Source organism: Panthera tigris, chromosome E1, assembly GCF_018350195.1.
Source record: "Panthera tigris isolate Pti1 chromosome E1, P.tigris_Pti1_mat1.1, whole genome shotgun sequence".
Lineage (NCBI taxonomy): Eukaryota > Metazoa > Chordata > Mammalia > Carnivora > Felidae > Panthera > Panthera tigris.
The window spans coordinates 15,513,888-15,535,748 of NC_056673.1; the positions used below are offsets into that span (position 1 = coordinate 15,513,888).

The window sequence follows — 21,861 nt, forward strand, 5'->3', positions numbered from 1 at the left end:
GTGCTCAAATTCACGAAGTGTGAGATCATGACCTGATCCAAAGTTGGACACTTAACCCATTGAGCCACGCAGGTGCCCCATAATGTCTGCTTATCAAAAGACACAAGAAAATAACTGACAAGCTGCAGACCTGGAAAAATGTCTTTGCAGCCATAAAACTGAGAAAGGATTTATAGCCAAGACATGTAAAGAACTCTTACATATCGACACTAAACATATAAACATTCCAATTACAAAATGGGAAAAGACTTCAACAAACACTTTCACAAAGTAAGATACACAAATGGCCAATAAGCAGTTTAAAAAGTGCTCACTGGGGCTCCTGGGTGGCTCAGTCAGTTAAGCATCCAATTCTTGATTTCAGCTCAGGTCACGATCTCACAGTTTATGAGTTCCAGCCCCAAGTCGGGCTCTGTGTTGACAGCACGTAGCCCGCTTGAGACTCTCTGTCTCCCTCTCTCTCTCTCTCTCTCTGCCCCTCCCCTGCTCACGCTCTCTCTCCCCAAATAAAGAAAAACATTTAAAAAATAAAAAATTACTTCTGAGGGAAATGGCATTTACAACCACAGAGAAATACAACTTCATACACACTAGTGATGAGGGACCATAAGGCAAGCTGAGGGCAAAGCACAAGCTAGCACCTCCCTCCCCCCAGGTGGGAGGTGCGTGATATTCCTCAGGCACCCCGGCTGCCCAAGGACAAAGGAAAGGAAAGGAAACAGATCACAGTCACGCAGGACATGAGTCTCCATCAGTTTACAAATATCGCAGTAAATTACAAGAAAAAGGCAATCTTATCAGTAGCCTCATCTCCAGAAACCTGTAGACTCAGATTCCTGGAGCCCCAACATCCCCCTTCCATAGTGATGTGGGAACAAAGGCAAGAAGGAAATGGCAGGTAAAATTAAGTTTCCTTATAACCTGCCGCCCATTGACAAACACTTGAGGCAAATACAGAGTAGAACACTTCTCCAGGAACGCCCTGACCGTCCTAACGTTAATGTCTTACTAGAGGGAAAACAACCTTAGCTAGACAACAGCAAGGCCTCAGGCATCTTAGGCGTCCTCTTTAGTGTATCAAAGTCCCTCTGGAGGCCTCCCTTTTGTCTTTACCTCCCCCAATTCCATAGTATATAAGCAGTCACTCTACACGACACCAGCGCAGCTCTTTCTGCCCACGGGTCCTGTCCCCGTGCTTTACTAAAATCACCTTTTTTCACCAAAGACGTCTTCAAGAATTCTTCCTGGGTCGTCAGCTCCGAACGACACCACCCCCACCATCACCCCAAAACCTGATCACTAGAATGGCTAAAATAAAAAACTGATGTGCCGGTTACCTATTGGTGCATATCTTATTACCCCAAAACTTAGTTTTGTCGACAATTACAATCGTTTTGTCTCTTACAACTTCTTTGGGTCAGGACGTCAGGATGGGCTTGGCTTCGTGGGGCTGGCCTGGGCTGGGGGTTGGGAGGCGGTCTGCTGTTGCAGTGAGACTACGGCTGGATGTGGAAAAGGGGGACTGGAGCAGCTGGGGCCTCTCTCTCTTCCTTCACATAGTTTTACCGTCTCTCCATGTGGTCTAGTTTGGGTTTCTTCCCAGCATGGCAGCCTCAAGGTATCAGACTTCCTTCCAGGGGGCTGAGGTCTCCAAGGCTAACATGGATGCTGCTGATTACTTTGCACTACCTGGCCAAGAAGCCACAGCCGCACTTTCCTCCCATTCCATGGGTTACAAGTGAGTCAACCAACCCACCCACATTGAAGAGGCATGGACTTAGACTCTGTCTCTTGATGTGGAAGTGGTAGGAGGCTAGAAGAGCACAGGAGGATGAGAGATACTCTCGCACTCATTTTTGGAAAACAATCTATGGTGGATAAGCTCGGCAAGAAAAGCAGATCACACCAGGCCTCGTAAGCCACACTAAAGTTCAGTCATTTTTTGAGAGAGAGAGAGAGCGAGCGAGCGAGGGCGGAGCAGACATAGGCAGGGGACAGAGGATCCCTGTGCTGACAGCAGGGAGCCAAGAGAGCCTGATGCGGGGCTCGAACTCAGGAACTATGAGATCACGACCTGAGTCGAAGGCAGTCGCTCAACCGACCGAGCCACCCGGGCACCCCTAAAGTTCAGTCTTGCTAGGTATTGTGATGGGGGGCCCACTGGAGGGTTTTAAGCAAGAGAGTGAAATTTAGCCAATTGTTTTGAAGAGTTCATTATAGCAGGTTGCGGATAAAGAATTTGTGAGGAGGGTTTGGATGCAGAGAGACCATTTAGGTGGGAGGTCCAGAAGTTCAAGTGCCAAGCATGACCGTGAGTCCAGCCTAGGTAAGGGCACAGGGAGAATGTCGGGGAAGGTTTCTGCCCGTCCAGCTGCTCTGTTCCAGGAGAACCATGGGGAAACAGGTTTGTTTGAGACGCGTTGGGCTTGCAAGGCCCGGGGGGACGTACCGAGACTGGAAGCTGGGAGATAAAAATTTAGTAGACAACCAACAGCATTTTAAAAGGCACAGAAGTGAACGTGTGCTTCAGCCCAAGCTTTAGAATCTCTCTCCTCTTCCCGGACTCACCGCGGACGGGGCCAAGGTCTCACACAGACTGAAAGGCGCATGCGCACGCCTACTCCCACGGGCGGCCCCTGGGCGGCAGCTTCCTGCTTGCGCACGCGCGATGTGCGGCGGTTGCCATGGAGACGCGTGGCCCTGGGCTGGCGCTTAGCTCCTGCGGCCGCGGGCTCGGCCGCGGGTCTTGGGCTGCCCCAGGCGCCGGTGGCGGCCGGGAGGGCGGATGGACTGCCGCGGTGGGACCGGGGCTTCCGGGTACGGCGAAGAGGGGGAGGACGACGACGAGGAAGAGGAGGAGGAGGAGGAGGAGGAGGAGGAGCGAGAGGGTGACACTGCGAGCTCGCAGAGGGCCAAACTGCCCCCCATAGCAGGCAACACCTTAGAACTGAGCAAACAGAAGGTGAAGAAGAAAAGGAAGAAGAAGAAGACGAAAGGGTCGGGCAAGGGGGACGGTAAGAGGCGCAGCTAGCGCGGCAGCCTCAGCTCCCGTGCCAGAGTTTCTTTCTTCTTTTCTTTTTTTAAAATGTTTTAATTTACATGTATTTATTTTTGAAAGAATGAGACAGAGCATGAGCGGAGGAGGGGCAGAGAGAGGAGACACAGAATCTGAAGCAGGTTCCAGGCTCTGAGCTGACAGCACAGAGCCTGATGTGGGGCTCGAATCCACCAACCTCCAACCTCGGAGATCATGACCTGAACCGAAGTCAGACACTTCACCGACTGAGCCACCCAGGCGCCCCTCCCATGCCAGGGTTTCTTCTCCAAGGTCACCTCTCCCCACTCCTCCCAGAGATCCCTCATCTACTTGCAGGACCACTTCAGACCAGAAACAGAAACTCGCCAGTCCCAAACAGAGGTCCTCCCACTTAACGCAACACAGTGATGTTCCAGCCCCACCCATAAAAACCATAGGTGTCCACAGAGACCCCAAATCCTGCATGGAGAATTCTCTACAGCCTTGGAGACCCTCTACCCCACAGAGATCCCCCACATAGCAGCATTATTCCCACAGAGCGTCCCAGCTCCACAGCAACTCAGCTTTGCACGGACACCCTCTCAATTTCCTAATCCCTCAGCTGGAACTCAGAATCTTAAATATCCCCGCCTTGCCCACAGAAATTTCAAGCCCTCCTGCAGAGATCCCCTCATCTTCACACACACACACACACACACACACACACACTTTCCCCAATCCTAAAATACTAAGACACTAGTGACCAACATGCTCAGAAACGCAGGCTTTTGCCTTCTGTCTCGTGCCCGGGACACCTGCCCTAGATGTTAGACATCCTGTAAATGCATATAAACTATCTTTACTGCACAGACTGTCTTCCGTCCCCCCCCCCTTTGCCAGGGCCAGCCATCAGCCACACACACACCATCACACTAGTCACTGCTCACTGCTACATACTCTTATACTCCCCAACACCCTCAACAACAACCCCCTTATATCAGTATAACCACCAAATAAAACTCAAGTACAGATACCCCATCAGGCACAGCCTTTCCCAGTCTACACATACACATGGGTCCTCTGCTACACACACACATTCATAAACCCCACCCCACCCCAGACACTTCCTGCACGCATGTGACCCTACGCCCTCAGGTTCTCCAGCTTTATGGACACCTCACATACATACACACAGCAACACATGCCACAATCCCACGGGCTACCTGTATCTCACAAATTTCCTCTCCCAGAACCGCCCATCCCCCCCGATCTCTCAACAGAGGCACTGAGCACCCACTTTATGGAGAGTGCAACCGTGACATGGAATGCACCTGCCTTTGTCACTTGTGTGGTCCCCCTCTGGGGACCGTCCTTGATCCTGGCACAGCAGCCCTGACCTGCAGCATGGTTAGTCCCTGGTTCAAGTTCCTGGGCCCTGGCCCGTTGGCCTGCAGAGCTGGTACCCCCTGGCAAGCTGGGGGCAGAAGGAGCAGCAGCCTTCCCCATGTCGTCCTTGTATTTGGGGGAGGGAGCCACGGGAAGATTATAATGGCTCCTGCGGGTGGAATCTTCACAGAAAGGTAAGAAAGAAGTTCTGGAGTTTAGGTCCAAAAGCCCCATGTGTATCTCCAAAACCAAACTGGGAAACTTCTTGTCTTTTTGGCTTAGCTTCTGACTCGAGACGTTGTAATGGCATGTAACTCATACCGTCAGCAGGGGACACCGAGTTGTTTTTGAGGAGTAGGAAGATACAGAAATGCTCAGACGGGATTTTTTTTTTCTTATTTTCTCTTGTTTTGGGAGGGATTTCTGTCTCCCCAAAAGTAGAAGGATGAGCTGATGAAAGAGCCGTAACTTATAGTATTTTATATGAGTATTCTACAATTCAGAAATGCTATTAATATAAGAAATATCAGTACAAGCCACGAAGCAGAAGTCTTTTCCGGCTTGGCATAATATTGCTTTCCACAATCAGATGTAGGGAGCGTCTCTGTTGTTCTCCATTTCTCCCATCATGAAGAAGTCTGCACTAGGGGGAGAGACTCCTGGAAGCGGAAGGTACCTCGGTGTGCATGTGGAGCACGGTGGAAAGAACAGGGCACTGGGAGTCAGGCCTGTGTTCAAATCCTGGTCCTGCCACTCACTATGTGACGTTGCTTGAGTTAGACTTTTTTTTCTTAAGTATTTATTTATTTATTTATTTATTTATTTAGAGAAAGAGCACGAGTATGGGAGGGGCAGAGAGAGAGGGAGAGAGAGAATCCTGAGCAGGCTCCGTGCCCTCAGCACAGGGCTCGAACTCACAAACCATGAGATCATGACCAGAGCCAAATCAAGGGTCGGACGCTTAACGGACTGAGCCACCCGGGTGCCCCCGTTAAGACTTCTGGAGTCTCAGTTTCCTCAGCTGGAAAATAGGGCTGATAGACTTTATCCAGAGGACCTGGCCTACAGTATGTGCTCAATAAATGGTTCCTCCTCCCCGCAAAATGACCTGACGGAAAGCATAGAGCCAGTGCGTGTGTACAGGTTGGTGGGCTTGGCTAGCTGAGCTCTAGGTCCCCAGGGGCCTCCACCCCCTCACATCTTTGGTGACTCGGGCATCGCAACTGAGCAGGCGGAGGGCAGGCAGCAGGCTGACAATCGCTAACACCTTTCATCTGCTCAGCAGATAAACATCAGGGTCGAGGCCTGAAGAATCAGCAGCTGTCCTCATCCTTCCACGACATCTTAAGGCCCCGCAAAGATCCCGGCCCGAGGCCAGAGCGCAAGCAGGACAAAGCTGAAAGCAAGCCCACGCCCCCTTACTCCTCCACTCGAAGTCTCGGCTCTGTTGCTGAAATAGAAGAGCACCTCGCCAAGCAGGTCAACGAAAGCCTGCGTTGGGATGGAATTCTCGCCGACCCGGAGGCAGAGAAGGAAAGGATTCGCGTATATAAACTGAACCGGAGGAAGCGGTACCGGCTCTTGGCCCTGAAGGGCCTCCACCCTGACCCGTGCGCCGAGGAGGACCCGGAGAGCCGACCCTACCTCCCGGAGACAGACCGTGGCCCCGACGGCAGGAAAGCCCACCACCCCGATCCCTTCTTCCGAGGCACCGTCACACATTCTGACCTGGCTCTGCCAGAGTGACCATCCACCCCCGACACCGACCGGCTTGCGAGTTGTCCTCCCCACAGGTTTACCCGTTAGAAAAGAATAATAAAAAGAAATCGGACCTCCATCGGAAGGAAGCGGATGTCTGCTGTGTCGGGCGGGTGGGCCTCTCTCCTTCCACCCGGGCGTCCGAATCGCCCGGGGGAACCGCAGTCCCTTAACCTCCGCAGTGTAATGGACAGAGCTGCTTCAGGATTTTTTGTTTCTTTCTCAGACAAGTTGGCATCTCTTTCTTACTTAATTTCTCGTCGCAGATGTCTGTCATCTTCCCCTCAGAAAGAGAAAGTGTGTAGATGATCTCAGTTCTAAATCTTAAGCTAATTTAACGGGTAAAACACAGCATGCTTCTCTGGGCCCGAGAAAAGTGCCTCAAATATCCTGGAGCCTTTTTTTTTTTTTTTTTTTTTTAATTACACACACTCCCTGCCCTGATGTGGTTGTCAAAATAACTGAGTTCCAGAACTCCAACCCTGGGAGATAATTATGAGAAGTCTCAAAAGGAATATTGCTTCTCTTCTAAATATGGTCCTCCCAGAGAGCAAATTGCTGGTTGCCAGAGGGGAAGGGGTGGGGGCACGGGGGAAATGGGTCAAGGGGCCCAACTGCTCAGTGATGGATGGTAAGCACACTTGTGGTGGTGATCACTTTGTAGTGTGGGCAAATACTGAATTATAATGTACACCTGGAACGCCGTAATGTTATATACCAAGTTTACCTCGCTTAAAAAATATATATATATTGTCCTCTAATCCCTTAAAATGGGATTTTAAGCAAAGTTCTGGAGGATTAAAAAGACCTTACTATGCTACTCGTCCTAAATTAATATCCTTCCCTCGCACGAGTATTTATTGAGCGAGGGCCATGTGTTGGGTTAGTTTGGGTTTTCCAGAAGCAGACCCCGAGACAAAGACCCAAATGCAACTAGATTATTTGGGGGGTAAAGGAAAGGTCAGTAGAGAAGGCACAGGAGGGAAAGACCATCAGTCCAGGGACACTGTTAAACCAGTTTCCATACTGGGTAACGGGAGCTTATCCAGCCGGAGAGTGAGGTCGCTGGGCTGTTATACTGCCCACAGGCATTGGCTGAGGTGTGGTGCTGGGGGGGGGGGGGCGGTTAATTTCCTGTCATTTCCAGCCTGCCAAACATGTGGGCCTTGAGGCCTACTTCCGTTGGGGGCACGGGGATCACCCTCAGGCACAAAGATGCAGCCCTCGCGAGGGGTCCAAGGGATAGGGTAGTTTCTATGCAGCATAGTGTAGGTCCCAAGAGGGTCAGAGCGGAGGTCTAAGATCAGGTCCCTGTCTTCTGAGGAATTAAAGATCTACAGTGTACTCAGGAAAAGTTGAAAGCCAATACAAAACATCACAATGCCTTTTTGAAAGTTAAGCACAAGTGGTCATCTTGGTCCCTGTTAGCCCCAGCTGACCGAGCAGCCTTCTTCCTGCCTTAAACGGCTGCTTACAGAGTTTTCACGTTTGGAAGAGGCCTGTCCTCCCCTGGAGAGCCCCCCTGGCAGGGGCCCTCGAGCAGACAGCAATGGCCCTCTCTGCGTGGCCATCCAGGTTGAAGGGCAACCATGGAATCACGTGAAGGGAACGTGGGCTTTGGCGCGGCCCCAAGGGGAGGAGGACAGGGGACGTGTGTTAATGCTCAGCCACAGGACCTTGCCTGACACCCCAGTGCTCAAGGTGAAGACAGCAGAGGGTGGAAAGCTGGGCTGCACCTCCCGTGGTCTTCGGGTCAGCCACAGTGTGCCTGAGGGAGTGCGGCGCACGGAAGAGTCTGTGGCCTCAGGATGTCTTGGTCGCTTTGCATTAGAGCTTTCTTTCCGTGGGTGGCGAGAGTGGGGATGGCCTGTGGTCACCTTTCTGCTATGAGACAGTCTGGCATAGTGGTGGAAATGATGAGTTCTGACGTCAGAGCTGAATTTCTCTTTCCCACTATATGTGCGGGCTGTGTCACCTCGGGCACACGGAATGGCCTCTCCAAGCACGAGTCACCGTATCTGGAAAGAGGGACGCAGATACCTACCTCGGTGCCATGAGAATCACATGCGATAATTGCGTAGGGCATTTGGCATAGCGCCTCGCCCCCTGGGAAGCACGCAATCCATAAAGTTCTGGCGATGATGTTTTGGGCCGGGGTAACTCCGCAGCTGTTGGAGAGACCGGCCTGGTGCTGGTGTAGAGCTCACCTCATCAAAGGGCGAGCTTCGCAAAGAAATGGGGATTCAGTGGCTGGCCAATTCAAAGAAGCCACAAAACAAATTCCTGGGGTGCAGCCAAGAGGGAATGTGGGAGGAGTGAAGCCAGGGTCTCAGAGTCTGGTGTTTGGGGGGCCTTGGGGCCGAACAAAAAAGTGCCTACTTGGAACTTGGGACCTTTTTATTACGAAGTGGTTTTCCATCTTGTGAATATACGCCACAGACATTTCAGTCACTGTGAAATGGACACATTGCAGTTACCTCATATGGCTCTTGTGAATAAAACTGTCATGAGTGTGCTCCTTTTTGGACACGTTTTCATTTCTCTTGGATAACTATCTCCTGGTATTTCGTTGTGGTTTTATTTGGCATTTCCCTGACATCTAATGATGTTGAACACCTTTTCGTGTGCTCATTTCGCATCCATGTATCTGCCTTTGTGAAGTGTCTGTTCAAGTCCCTTGCCCATTTAAAAAATATGTATGTACTTTTAATGTTTATTTTTGAGAGAGAGAGAGAGAGAGAGAGAGAGAGAGAGAGAGCGTGTGAGCAGAGGAAGGGCAGAGAGAGAAAGAGAGAGAATCCCAAGCAGGCTCTACACTGCCAGTGCAGAGCCCGACGTGGGGCTTGAACCCACAAACCGAGAGATCATGACCTGAGCTGAAATCAAGAGTTGGATGCTCAGCCGACTGAACCATCCAAGTGCCCCCATCGCCCATTTTTAACAGGGTTGTTCATCTTTCAATGTTGACTTGTAGGAACTCTTTGTATATTCTGGATATAAGTCCTTTGTCAGATGTAAATCTTTTTTTGTCTGGATTACCTTTTATTTTCTTAAAGGAGTCTTTGAAGAACAGAAGTTTATATATAGAGAGAGTTTGATGTATCTTTTCTTCAGATTTTCTATTTCATTGTGCCAATTTGGTAAGATAAGTTTGTCAAAGGAATTTCCCCTTTTTAACTAAGCTGTCAAATTCATTGGCATAAAGTTGTTCCTAATATTACCTTAGTATACTTTCGGTGCCTGTGAGATCTGTATGCAAATCATGGCATTGGTAATTTGTGCTATTTCTCGATCAATCTACGAGTGGGAACTGCCCCACACAGTGACTGATAATTGGGGTTACTGCAGGGTCCCCTTTTTGTTCTTTTAGCCTGCTGACACCTGTGTGATCAATCCTCTGTATGAAATCCCCTCTGCTGGAAATATCTAGTATGATTTGGGCCTTGCTGACTGGACTCTGATTGTCATACATGGTTTATACCAGCATTTCTTAAAGTGCATTTCAAAAAACATTAGTGCTAGGTTTTTTAGTCCTTCATTGGTCCATGAAATGCTCCTGGGTCCTCTGGTCCAAGGAGTTTAGAATATTCTGCAAACTAGATTTTCCCTATTGAAGATTCTCCATCCACATTATCATATTAAAGGCTAGGGTAGTTTATTGCACAGCAAATATTTACTCCTCCCACATTCATGGGGGAAGTATGGTTCCCTGACCCACTGATGTTAGGTTTGACCATGCAACTTGCTTTGGCCAATAGAACATGCATGGAAGTGACTGGGTGGCAGTTCCTAGTGCAAACTTTAAGAGGTTTTGTATGTTTCTACTTGCTCCTCTGGGATCTTTTGACCTCTTGCATGAGAAGAATGTGCCCCAGATAATCTCTCTAGCCTGCTTCAGAGACAAGTGGAATGAACCTGAACTCAACACCTGACCTTGGGCAGAACTGCCCTATCAGGCCTATAAACTTTTACACAAGAAATTAATGCTGCTGTGTGCCACTGCGCTTTTGTGGCTGGTAAGCAGCAAAAGCTGACTAATGCAGGTGTTCTAAACACTCGCGGTTTTGTTTTGATATTTATTTATTTTTGAGACAGAGAGAGACAGAGTGCTAGTGGCGGAGGGGCGGAGAGAGAGGGAGGCACAGAATCCGAAACAGGCTCCAGGCTCTGAGCTCTCAGCACAGAGCCTGATGAAGGGCTCAAACCCATGAACTGTGAAACCATGACCTGAGCCGAAGTCAGGTGCTTAACCAACTGAGCCACCCAGGTGCCCCACTAATGTGGGTGTTCTAAAGAGCCCTGCAATGAACATATTTTCCCAAACTTATTTTTTTTTTAATGTTTAATTCATTTATTTTGAGAGAGAGCAGTAGAGGGGCAGAGAGAGACAGAGAGAAAGAATCCTAAGCAGGCTCCATGCTGTCGGCATTGACAAGAGCCCAGTGTGGGACTCGATCTCGTGAACTGTGAGATGATGACCTGAGCTGAAGCCAAGAGTTGGACGCTTAACTGAGTGAGCCACCCAGCACGCCTTCCCAAACTTATTTGATCACAGAACCTCCTTTTGGTCCATAGAAAGAATTCTGGGAAGTAGTGTTATGCACAAAACACTTTGTAGTGATTATACTCTAAAACAAAATTATTAGAATTTAATTTTGAGGGTCACCTGGGTGGCTCAGTCAGTTAAGTGTCTAACTTCGGCTCAGGTCATGGTCTCACGGTTCACGTGTATGAGCCCCGCGTCGGGCTCTGTGCTGACAGCTCAGAGCCTGGAGCCTGCTTCAGATTCTGTGTCTTCCTCTCTCTCTGTCCCTCCCCTGCTTGCACTCTGTCTCTCTCTCTCTCTCTTTCTCTCAAAAATAAATAAAACATTAAAAATTTTTTGAAAAGAGGCGGTTTTTTTTGCAATATGATTTGTTACCTAATCAATAAGGTCATTCATTTTTCGCATTTCTGGGAAGTATACCAAAAAGGCTTCCTAAGATTTACCATATTATTAGGGGTGCCTGGGTGACTCAGTCGGTTAAGCATCTGACTCTTGGTTTTGACTCAGGTCATGATCTCACAGTTTCGTGAGTTTGAGCCCCACATTGGGCTCTGTGCTCTCTCTCTCTCTCTCTCTGCCCCTCCCCTGCTCACGCTGTCTCTGTCTGTCTCAAAAATAACAAACTTAAAGTAAAAAAAAAAAAAAAAGATTTATCATATTGTTAATTACACCTACTACTTTTTCCCTTGAGATACCAGCTTAATCTGATATTCTCAGAAAGATACTTTTTGAGGGAAAAGTGAAATATTAATTTCAACATGTATTTGCTTCTCTCTACACACACACACACACACGTACACAATTATAGCTTTAATCTTACTTTAAATATTTTTCCAACAAAACCTTGAAACTGCTATTAGCTCATTCATTTTATGGGAAATTTACACTATATAACCTAAGTGGCAATATCAGCTCTTGTTGTCATCCCTACCAGCCAAATTAGACTTCATTTCTGTTAAAAAAGAGACTGGCTTTAAATATATATACGTATGATAATATAGAAATGATAACATGCATTCCTGGGACATACTTGAGTTGTAACTCGAGGACTAACAGATAAGGCACAGAGCCTTGCCGTGAATTTGACACTTGAATGAAATAATACGCCTTCACATTTCTTATCAATTTTCTTCTTATCAACACTTTGCCCACAGGGACTTTCCTTCAGGGAAGGCAACAGTCTGAGATTGAAGAGACTGTGGGTACTAAATGAATAGTGTTATCACTTCAACTGCCTCACTTTATGAGACTTCGGAAGGAAGAACTTCCCAACACAGGCCAATCTTGCTTCTGGTACCATACTTCGTTCTTGACGAAATTATGTGTAGTACAATGACAGACATGAATCCCTCCAGTGGGGTTTTGGTGCCCCGATACCGAGGTTTCTGTCCCTTTGTCTAGTGCCTATGGGTTTTTCCAGCCCAGAGCAACATCCCACCATAAAATTAAGATGTGTTACACTAACACATGTATTTCTTCTGCAAAATGGGAGAGAGGCAATTTGAAAGGGGAGGTGGGGAGGAAGGACCGGCCCAGTCACAGCTGCAGGGCAGATGGGTTTCAGGAAAGAGTACACATTGAATCTGGGAACAAATTCTTTAAAACTGCGTGTGCCGAGGAGTCCCTGTGAAATCTTCTTGTACGCCTAGGGGAATGCATTCTCCCGACAGAAATGTGATATGATTAGAGCACAATCACGTCTTAAAATTTCTCAAGTTGAGGAGCTGTTCTTCTCACGTTTCTTCACCAAAACATTACAATTTTACTTTAAAAAAAGAGAGGCATCTCTAAGTTTTGTTTCTTTAAAGATAATTTATTGTTAAATGAAGAAGTCACAAAGCAAAATGGAATGGGACAGATGTCAAGATAAATTGAAAAAGTAGTTTTTGTCAAATGCTCTTCTGGATCTCCTAAGGTTAGAAACAGGAAAAGAGTTGAATGAAAAGGTAATTGTTCTTTTTAACAGGTCTGAATTTGAAAAGAAAACAACTTTTGTCCGAAAATACAAATCCGCTTTATTACGTGAAAGCTATAAGTTAAGAGACTGAGAAAAAAGACTTTTTTTTTTTTTTTTTTAAAGTAGGCTCCATGCCCAACGTGGGGCTCAAATTCACGACCCTGAGATCAAGAGTCGCGTGCTCTTCCTACTGAGCCAGCCAGGTGCCCCAAAGACTTTTTACTTAAGAAGTAAACTGTATCTCTCAGATATGCTTAGGAATGTTTGGTGTTAATGAGCAAGTTTTAGAAATCATTGCTTCCACCTTGCAAACTAACACAGATCCACCAAAGATCAACGTCATTTATTCACCAAAGTGTCCCGTCACATCTTCATATGCTTCCTTTCTTGCAACTTGCAGAAAGCAGGTATGAAGAAAAAGAAAAGGTGAGACAGAACTACAGTTGGTTCCCTAGTGAATAACTTAAAACCTGCTTTTCCATTTGTATTACACATTCACAATCGATCCCTTCTACTTACTTTACTGATACATTTCAGATTCTCTCCACACCTGGAATGATTTTCCCGAACTTAACCCAACCCCCAAAACAAACAAATCTCGTATGGACATCTCAAAACGCGGCTGTGTTCAAAGGCTATGTTCTCCCACATGTCTCTCCTGCCATGCTGTCCACAGTACTGTTCTGAGTTCATTCAAGTGTCCCCACGGGGCCAGAGCAAAGCCTTGGGAATTCTCTTAACATAACTTAAAAATTACATTTACCACTTGTCTTCAATGATAAGATTATGAGATCAGAGAGGAAAATTCGTGTTTGTCAAGAAATGCCAGGTAATTTTCCAAAAGCAGACAGCACTTGTTACTCTGCATGACGGAGCGGGGTGTGGAATCCCAGGGGGCCCCTTTACGGGTTCCGGCTCAACTTCGCTACGGCACACTCGGGACCATGGACCCGACCACGGGTTCCACCGAGAGATGCGTCCCAACAGGGGCACGACAGACCAAACATTGTTAAAGCTGAAGAGGACACCAGACAGATTGGCTCGAGAGGCTTCCGATAACCTTAAAGGAGAGTGATTATCAGCACACCTGCTCTCCTCAGAACAAAGGTCCCTGCTGTGGCTCCAGGGTACTTACAGAGTTGTCAATTTCGCTCTCAGGACACACAGAAACCATCAACAGAAACCCAAAGATACAGCGGGAATCCGGATTTACGATACCCTATAACCCTCGAGCACATGAGAGAATGTGGTTGTATTCAAAGGAAATATCCGTGGAATGTTCTTTCCAAAAGTGGAAGATCAAAAGCCATCTGCCACCTTCTTCACTCAAAAACCTCAGGGAGAGGCAGGAAGAAGTACACGCTGGGGCAGGGAGGAGGCAGGGTGGGCAGGGAGCCGAAGCCAGAGACAGCCTGGCCCACCGCACCCTCCGGCCCATCGGCCATTTCTGCTTCTGAGGCCAGTTCAGCCGAATTCACGAAGTGTCTTCCGTCCGCACCTAATGCCCTGATTGTCACTTACACTAAAATAAGCACTTTCGAGAAATATGTACCATCGCGACAGTGCCCGGATTTTGGAGTTTGACTTGTGACATTAACCCCTATCCTGAAGTCACCCTTCCTTCACCCGGAGGGGGGATGGAGTGATTTTCTTGCTTTTGGGCTTAGACCTAAGGCACTGGTGGAATTCTCTGCAGTATGGATGCCGTCAGTCAAAGTCTGAAAAGCAGTTGACCCAGGATCCCTGGAGAGAGGACAACCATCCTGATGAAACAGATTACCAGAAACATCTACCTCTGTCCCCTCCCAGACAGCGGCAAGTCCTAGGTGTGGCCGTCCATTCCCACCGTGAGCAAAACTCCCTCGTGGAATCCCCAAAAGTAGTTTCCCTAAGCATTCTTTAAAAATGCTATTTCTCTCAAAAGGGCCCTCTGCTATGTTTTGCCTTATGAAAAATAGGAAAGTATTTGGAAACCCCAAAATACATATCAGGAGAGTTACACAAGCCTATGGACACATTACCAGATGCCAAGGGTTCAAGGCACTTTGCCAGAGCCCAAGCTTGGAACTAATGGGTGGAAGGAATAAGAACAAAGCCGTTGCTCTCAAATTGGCCAGTTTGACCTGACTCTCCTGAAGAGGTGAGAACAGGGTGAAACTTACTTTCTTTCTTTCTTTCTTTCTTTCTTTCTTTCTTTCTTTCTTTCTTTCTTTCTTTCTTTCTTTCTTTCTTTCAAGGCAACTTATATTGTGGTTTGGGGTTTTTTGATATCATGAAAAAGATTTCGAGAATTCCGAGAGTTTTGGTGAACAGGAAATACAAATGGAAACGGAAAAAAAATATGGCATGAAGCTCGGCTCTCCACAGATTGAACCCATATGGATGTCACAGCTCACTGAATTAGCACCGCTTTCAGGGAAGACACCTCAGGCTGAAATGTCTCCAAACTCACTTTTTCCGTCCCAGAGACTTTCTCCACGGTCTTCCTCAGGCCAGCTGACCAATAGAAGAAGAGCTCGCTCCTCCCTCCCTATTTCAAACTGGGGCCGTTTTCCTTTTGCTTCAGTTGGCTTCCTGTTTTCTCATCAGATTGAGACTTTGGGGAAACCGGGCAGCAGCAAACTAACAATATACTCCTTTTGAAAACAATTTGACCATTTGTAAAAACCAAATTCTCTCAACGGTTCTAATACGAGGCCGTGACATTTTTTTCCTTCCCCGGGCTGGGCTTAGAGGTATCTCTAGGTCAGACTCCTCTGGGGCACGAGCCACGAGCCACACTCGAGGGCAACGGAGGAGCTGGTCCAACCCCACCCAGGCTTGAGTCAGCACTCGTCCGAGAGGCAATCACTGCCCGGGAGCTCTGTGGCTTCGAGCTCCACGCTGGACAGGAATCTCCTCAGTGTCTTGCGGCAGTTGTAATCCAGAGTGGTGGTGTAGACGGTCTTGGGGTACTTGGGGTAGACGATGGTGGTGCTGAGGAAGCGGGTGGGCTTGTGGCGGGGTTCGAAGCGCACCTCGGCCTTATAGTTGCGCCACGTGCAGTTGGGGATGCAGGTGACTGTCTGGCTGCAGGAGGTCACTGCCAGGCCCAGGGGCAGGTGGACGTCGTCAATGAAGTGCCTCTCTGAGTCGTACTTGACCGAGGAAGTGTACCTGGGAGGGAGATATAAGGCAGCACGAAGCCGTTCCCCTTGAGCTTGGGGCTCAGGGGTCCCTACCGTGACCTTGATCCTCTCGTGTGGTGCAAACCTTGAGATGTGGCTACTCTGGTCAGAAGCAGCAAGGAGCTGAAGCACTTACTGTGTGGTACAGTTCTAAGCACTTCACTTCCAGGATCTAATTTAACTGAACCAACTACCAAGAGAAAACGGAGGTGCAGAGGTCAAGGTCGCAGTGGGAGTGAGTAGTGAGTGGGGCCGGGGTTTACATGCAGGGGTGCAAGATCCCAAAGTTTACCCTGCACGCACTATTTCCCTTTGCGGGCCGCAGCCCCTGGAGTCCAAGAGTTTTGGTGAATTTAAGCTAGGAGAGCTTGGTCACCTTACTTCCCCAAGGCTTGGTTCCTCTTTCTGCAAAAGGTGCCCAATAAGAACGGAGCAGAGTATTAACACGCAGCAAGTGCTGTTGGTGGTATAACGAGGTGGATTCTACCTTTACTAGGGGTGAACGGTTTGTATTCTCTGTCCCCTGAAGTCACCATCAGCGTGCTTGCTTGCTTTATTCCTTCCTTCCTTTCTTTTTTTTTAATGTAAGCTTTATGCCCAACGTGGGGCTTGAACTCACAACCCTGAGATCAAGAGTCACACGCTCTATGCTCTACCGACTGAGCCAGCCAGGCACGCCCACCATCAGTTCTTTAATGAGAGGAGGACAGAACCCAGGAATCCTGAATGCTGGTTCTGAAAGTTCAGTGATACCAAGTACTAGTACTTGGTCCAAACTTGGCCTTCGGTTTGGAGACCCCCTCAAACCAGAGACTCCGATATCTGACCTTATCAATCAAAGCCAATTACAGTCTTGATTTCTATAAAATAAATTAACATCCATATTCTACTTTTTTTTTTATTTAAGTCCTTCTTTGCTAACTTGGAACCTACCTTTTTTTCTTTTCTTTTTTTTTTTTTTTTTCTTAAACGTAAGCAAAGCATTAGTTCATTTTACTGAGTAATTATGGCAGCTTCATAGATCTTGAAATAAGAATGAGCATCACACAGCATTACCCACACCAGTGCCCACTACCCACCGGTCAGGGGGTAAGAATTAGCATTCTTTTCAATGGAGAGGATGAAAACACGTATTCTCCTTAGGCAAGTAGGTTCGAGGCTGGTGGAAGCTAATGTCATGAAGTCATGTCCTCATTTTGTTCAAAATACAAGCTCCCCAGGAATAAAGGACTGAACCGCTCACCTCCAAACTGGTGAGCCGCCTTTGTTCCCCATAAAAGGGCCCTTTGTATTAAGGGAGCTGAGACTCCAGCAAAAAACCCACCAGCTACCAAAAGTAAAATTCCTTTCTCTGAAAAGACAGATCTTTAACAGAGGCTCTCAGTGAATCTCTGCCCCCAGGTAATCCTGGATGAGATAAATTCCCAAAGGAAGAATGGTACTTTCAGATTGCAAGTGAAATTGTAATTGGAGACAAGGTTATTGCACCTTGAGGCAGGGGTGGGGAATGGGGGTGGGGGGAGCAGCTTCTGAAAGAAGAATTATTTTATTACAAAATTGTAAATATCTGATGGTCATGATACACAAAGTGCAAAAAGCAAGGGGCGGACTTTATGTATAACACGATCTCGTTCTTATTTTAAGAGCTGTGTCTATGTATTTAATTGGTGAGAATACACAAATAAATCCGAAATGGTACCCAATAAACTATGAAAAGTCTTTGGCACGCTTTTGTGGTTAACTCATTTTTTTTTTAAATAACAAGCATTACTTTCTGGACCAAAACATGAAAAGTGACAAAATCCAATCAGACCAGGGCCTGCTATATTTACCTTACTTCTGTCGGTGGTAAGGGGTCAAACTCCACTCCTTCGCCAAAGGACAGGGGGCAGAGCCTTGGCGAGCAGGCGAAGGCCAGGGGGCTGGGGAGAGATGCTGGATTCTGTGAGGATGGAGAAGGCAGTTAGACCACAGGCCGGTCTGACGCGTCCCCCACAGAGGTCCTGGCTCTGAGCTTCCTGCTGATGGACCCGACTGTGATCTGTGTCCTCCTCCTGGCAACGATGCCGGAGAAGGGCTGCCCCACAGCACGGGAAGAGCTCTGCATGGGGAGCCAGGAGATCTGGGTCACATCCCATGCCCTGTCACTTTATCTGCACACCAAGGGGATGCCCCTTTCCATCACTGAGGTTTTGTGAAAGGCTGAGGAGCTCAGTGTCACAACCTTGGTCAGACCCTGGGGCTGCTGCGTCATCGCACGGCAAGGCGATGAGAAAACCTTGATGAACGGGGGCCTCACTAACCAGAACCCTCAATTACGTGTCCCCCAACGCTGTCATTGTCTCAGCAATACTTCAGAAAAGGCCAAAACAAAACTAAACTAAACTCTACCAGGAATTTTTTCACACTGGAAGATTCCAACTTCCCCGCCGCCTTCTCTGCCTCTGGGACTGCTACATTTACACCCAACAAAGATGCAGAGATCCATAAACTCACTGGGAAGATGAACACCCCAAAGGTCTCGACCCCATCTTCCACCATTCAGAAACCAGAGCATGGCATTCCTGGAGGTTAACGGGCTTCTAGCCTGCACCAAGCCCCGAACTTTGATTCATCAAGTAGCCTGAGTAAGGGGGACAGTCCCGTCCTAGACACAGGGGCTAGTTTTCACCCAATTTGACTGGAATTGGGCTTCTGTGTTAAGTGTTCACGGGAAGCAGCCTTTTGGAGTCCCGGGTTTACAAGCGATCTGTCATTTTCTCTGCCTAATTTGAGAGTAGGAGCCACACTCCGGCCAGGATGTGGAGGTGGCAGCCCGGCCCCCACATCTTCCAGGATAGAGAAGGAAGCAGACATTTTTAGAAGGTAGGCTCTAAGACTGTTATCATGTTACCCAGGCAGAGTGTCAAGTGAGGGTGTAGGGTAGAAACACCAAAGTCAAAGGGGACCATGGCAGGTGAGGGAGGGGCAAAGGGTCCAGCTCCTGAACTCGGGTGGAGAGCTTAAGAAGCCTTGGCTGGGGGAGGGGCTGTGGTTGGGAACTAAGGTCCGTGGGCGGGGGGAGGAGGGGCAGGGGAAGGTGTGGGCACTGGCTGCTGCAGAGCTGCGGAAACAGCCCCCAAGTGGTGGCAGGGAGGCCTACTCTGTCCCCAGCTCTCCTCAACCCAGGGAGCGCCTTCAGGCAGTGCTGAGGGCCGCAGGACGCAGGATGACGGGGAGTGGAGGTGTTCAACTCTTAACACTCACACTGCAGCCAGGAATCCACACAAGCACTCAGTTCTCTTGCCCCTGCCTTGCCTTCTCAGCTGCCTCACCCTGCCCACTCAACAGACACTCCCTGAGCACACCCCTTGGCCCAGGTCCAGGCTGGGGACGGTGCACGCAGCAGGAGTTCCAACAGACGCTTGAACAAGGTGCTGCCAGGGAACGGGGACCACGCCACTGATTTGGCCTGGCTCAGGGAAGCATCCAGGAAGGCTTCCCAGAGGAGGTGACAAGTTGAGCTTGAAGGGCCAGCAGAGCTCTGATAGGTCAAAAAGGCAGCTGGGTGTTGGGGGAGGTTGGAGGGGATGGGCTCGAAGGAAAAAACATGCCAGGTAGAGGGAGCAGCATCGGAGGCACCAATGCATGTATCTGCCTAAGGTCAGGGGTGTGCCAGACAGCAAGGGTTCTGAAGGCCAAGTTGAAGCAAGTGCTGCCTTCCAACGGAAATGAGAGATTACACGGAGGTCTCTGAGACAGGGTCAGTGGGGCAAGAATTCCACGCCCATGAAAGTGCATAGGTCTTTAAGGAACAGCAGGAGCCACTGACAACTCCACCCCCCCCCCCCACCGGGGAGAGGCTGTAAATACCCATCCCCAAGGGGAAGGGAGGGGGGCTGAGAGCCCCACTTTGGGCCTTGGCTCTAGGCAGGATGTGGCTTCCCATGAGCTCTAGGGAAAGGCAATAAACACCACCTGAGTGATTCCTGAGGCAAAAAAGTCTAGGTGTTTTTTCTTTAAATACAAATTTTGAAATAAAAGAAAAGAACTCCTTTTTGAAAGTTTCCTCCCACCCATCTAGAGTCAGACAGGGGTTAGGTGACAGGACAAGGTGGGGGAGGGGACACCAGGAGGCCAGAAGCTCATGGGGTAACTTTTCTCAAAGGCTGTCTTCCACGCCACTGACATGATCCCCAAAGGCTGCCCGCCCCCTTGCTCCCTGAATCAGGGAGCTGAAGCACACCCTTCTCCCCCAAGACCAGCCAGGAGGAGCCAGGCCCTCGGGAGGCGCCCCCCACCCCACCCCGGTAGGGGCAAAGCCGGGTGGGGGCGGGGGGCGGAGGTGCCAGGCCCGCAGTACGGAGGAGGCTGGGGTTCCTTCTCCGTGTCCCGGGCCCCTCTCCGGCCGGACCCGGGCGGGAATGTGGCCGAGTTGTAGACTCGCAGTCCCGGGGGCCGCCACCCCGAAAAGAGGAGGCGGCGGCGCGCCTCTCCCGGGGCTCCCGCGCCTCCCAGGCGATGACAATTTTCCAGCCACCGGCTCCAGCTGGCCAGGCTCTCGCCGCGCTCCCGCCCCGAGCTCCCGGCGATGGCCACGCCGTCCCGACGGGCGGGTGGCGGCGCCGACAGCGCGCCCCGAGCGGGCCGGCGGGGCTGGCCGATGGCCCCTCGGGAACCGGCTACGGGTGGGATGGGGAGGGAAGGGGCCGGAGCGGAGCCACTCACCGGGGCTGCTGGGGTCGCCACCGCGTCGGGCTCCAGCGTCCCGGGTGCCGGCGCGCGCTCCCCGCCGCTGCCACCGCCCCCGGCCGCCGCGAGCCCCCAGTGGCTGGGGCTGGGGCTGGGGGGCAGCCCCGAGTCCGGACTGTCCAGGACGCCGTCGCCCTTCTTCTTCGTGTCCACGAGCTCGGGCACATCCTGCAGGCTCAGCCGGCCCACCATGGCTGTGAGCGCGCCGGGGCCGGGGGCCGGGGGCCGCGGGCGAGCGAGGGGCGCGAGGAGCTCACACGCAGGCCGGGGCCGCTGCCCGCCCGGCCGCCCTCCCTGCCGGCTGCCCGTGCGCCGTCCGGGTCTCGCCGGCAGCCGCGCTCCGGGCCCCGCCCTCCGCCCCGCCCCGCCCCGCCCGGCGCGCGGGGCCCGACCCGCACTGGCCCAGCTGCGAGCCTCGGCGCCAGGGGCCGCTGCGCTCCCGCCTTGCGTCGCCCGCGCGGCGCTCCGCACCGCAGCCCGGCCCGCCCGCAGCTGCCGATCCGGGCGTGCCGGCAGCGCCGGGCGGGCCTCGCAGCGGGAGGAAAGGCGCCCCGGCCCCGACCGGCCCCGCGCCCCGCTACAGGTGCTGGAGCCTGCTCGCCCCAGGCTCCCGATGGCGCCTTGTTCCCTGGCCTTGGCCCCTCAGAGCCCGGCGGGCGCTAGTCCTGGCGGTCGGGGGAGCCAGAGTTGAGTCCCGGCCTGTAGAGAGGCCTGGGGAGCCGGCCGAACCCAGCGAGCAAACAACTGGAAATTATTAATAGTTAATGCTCTTCGTATGGCTCCAGCCGCCTCTTGGCTCAGCAGGGCGGGCTCTCAGTGTGTCTCTGGCTCTCATTTCTGCCCCGGAGGGAAAGAGGACCTACTCCGAGTATCCTCAGGAGATTCGGGGGTGGGGAGACACCACCCCCTGGCCTGGCTGCTCTGCTGAACAGGCTGTGACCACACCAGACAGGGAAATTCTGCAGTGGGCGCGAACCGGAACCTTGAAGGACTTGGACAAGCTCAGCAGGCTGCCCACGGGCTGTCCGGGGGGCCGGGGGCTCTCCGGTGGGGGCCACAGCTTCTCATGCAGGGAAGTTCCTTTTTAAAAACCAGATTGGGGGATTGCTCCCTCCTTTGGCTTGACAGAGAGGCCCTGAGTGCGAACTCGTTTCAATAGCTGTCAGCTGTAGCTATTCTCAAATCTAGTGCTTTTGCTCACAGAGACCTCCGTGATTATCAGTTACGTATTGGAAGCTCGCACCCCCACCAGTCCCCCTACCCTGGGAGTTTCTGATGGGTGTTTAGCTCAGAGCCTCAA

At 50.5% G+C, this 21,861-nt stretch overlaps 2 protein-coding genes across 3 annotated transcripts; one reads left to right on the forward strand and one right to left on the reverse strand.

Moving 5' to 3' along the window:
• Nucleotides 1-2,704: 2,704 nt before the first annotated feature.
• Nucleotides 2,705-6,239, forward strand: CE1H17orf97 (chromosome E1 C17orf97 homolog). Of its 2 annotated transcripts, none has more exons than XM_042967200.1 (2): nt 2,705-3,014; nt 5,685-6,239. In XM_042967200.1, the coding sequence occupies exons 1-2, from the start codon at nt 2,786-2,788 to the stop codon at nt 6,146-6,148; spliced, it is 693 nt and encodes a 230-aa protein (XP_042823134.1). In that variant the 5' UTR covers nt 2,705-2,785; the 3' UTR covers nt 6,149-6,239. The 2 variants fall into 2 exon arrangements, with proteins under 2 accessions (XP_042823134.1, XP_015390365.2); XM_015534879.2 differs by having other exon boundaries at nt 5,688-6,239.
• A 6,259-nt stretch (nt 6,240-12,498) lies between these two features.
• Nucleotides 12,499-20,815, reverse strand: RFLNB (refilin B). The gene is made up of 3 exons (XM_042966436.1): nt 20,538-20,815; nt 17,663-17,772; nt 12,499-15,819 (listed from the first exon to the last, which is right to left on the reverse strand). The coding sequence occupies exons 1-3, from the start codon at nt 20,751-20,753 to the stop codon at nt 15,489-15,491; spliced, it is 657 nt and encodes a 218-aa protein (XP_042822370.1). The 5' UTR covers nt 20,754-20,815; the 3' UTR covers nt 12,499-15,488.
• Nucleotides 20,816-21,861: the final 1,046 nt, after the last annotated feature.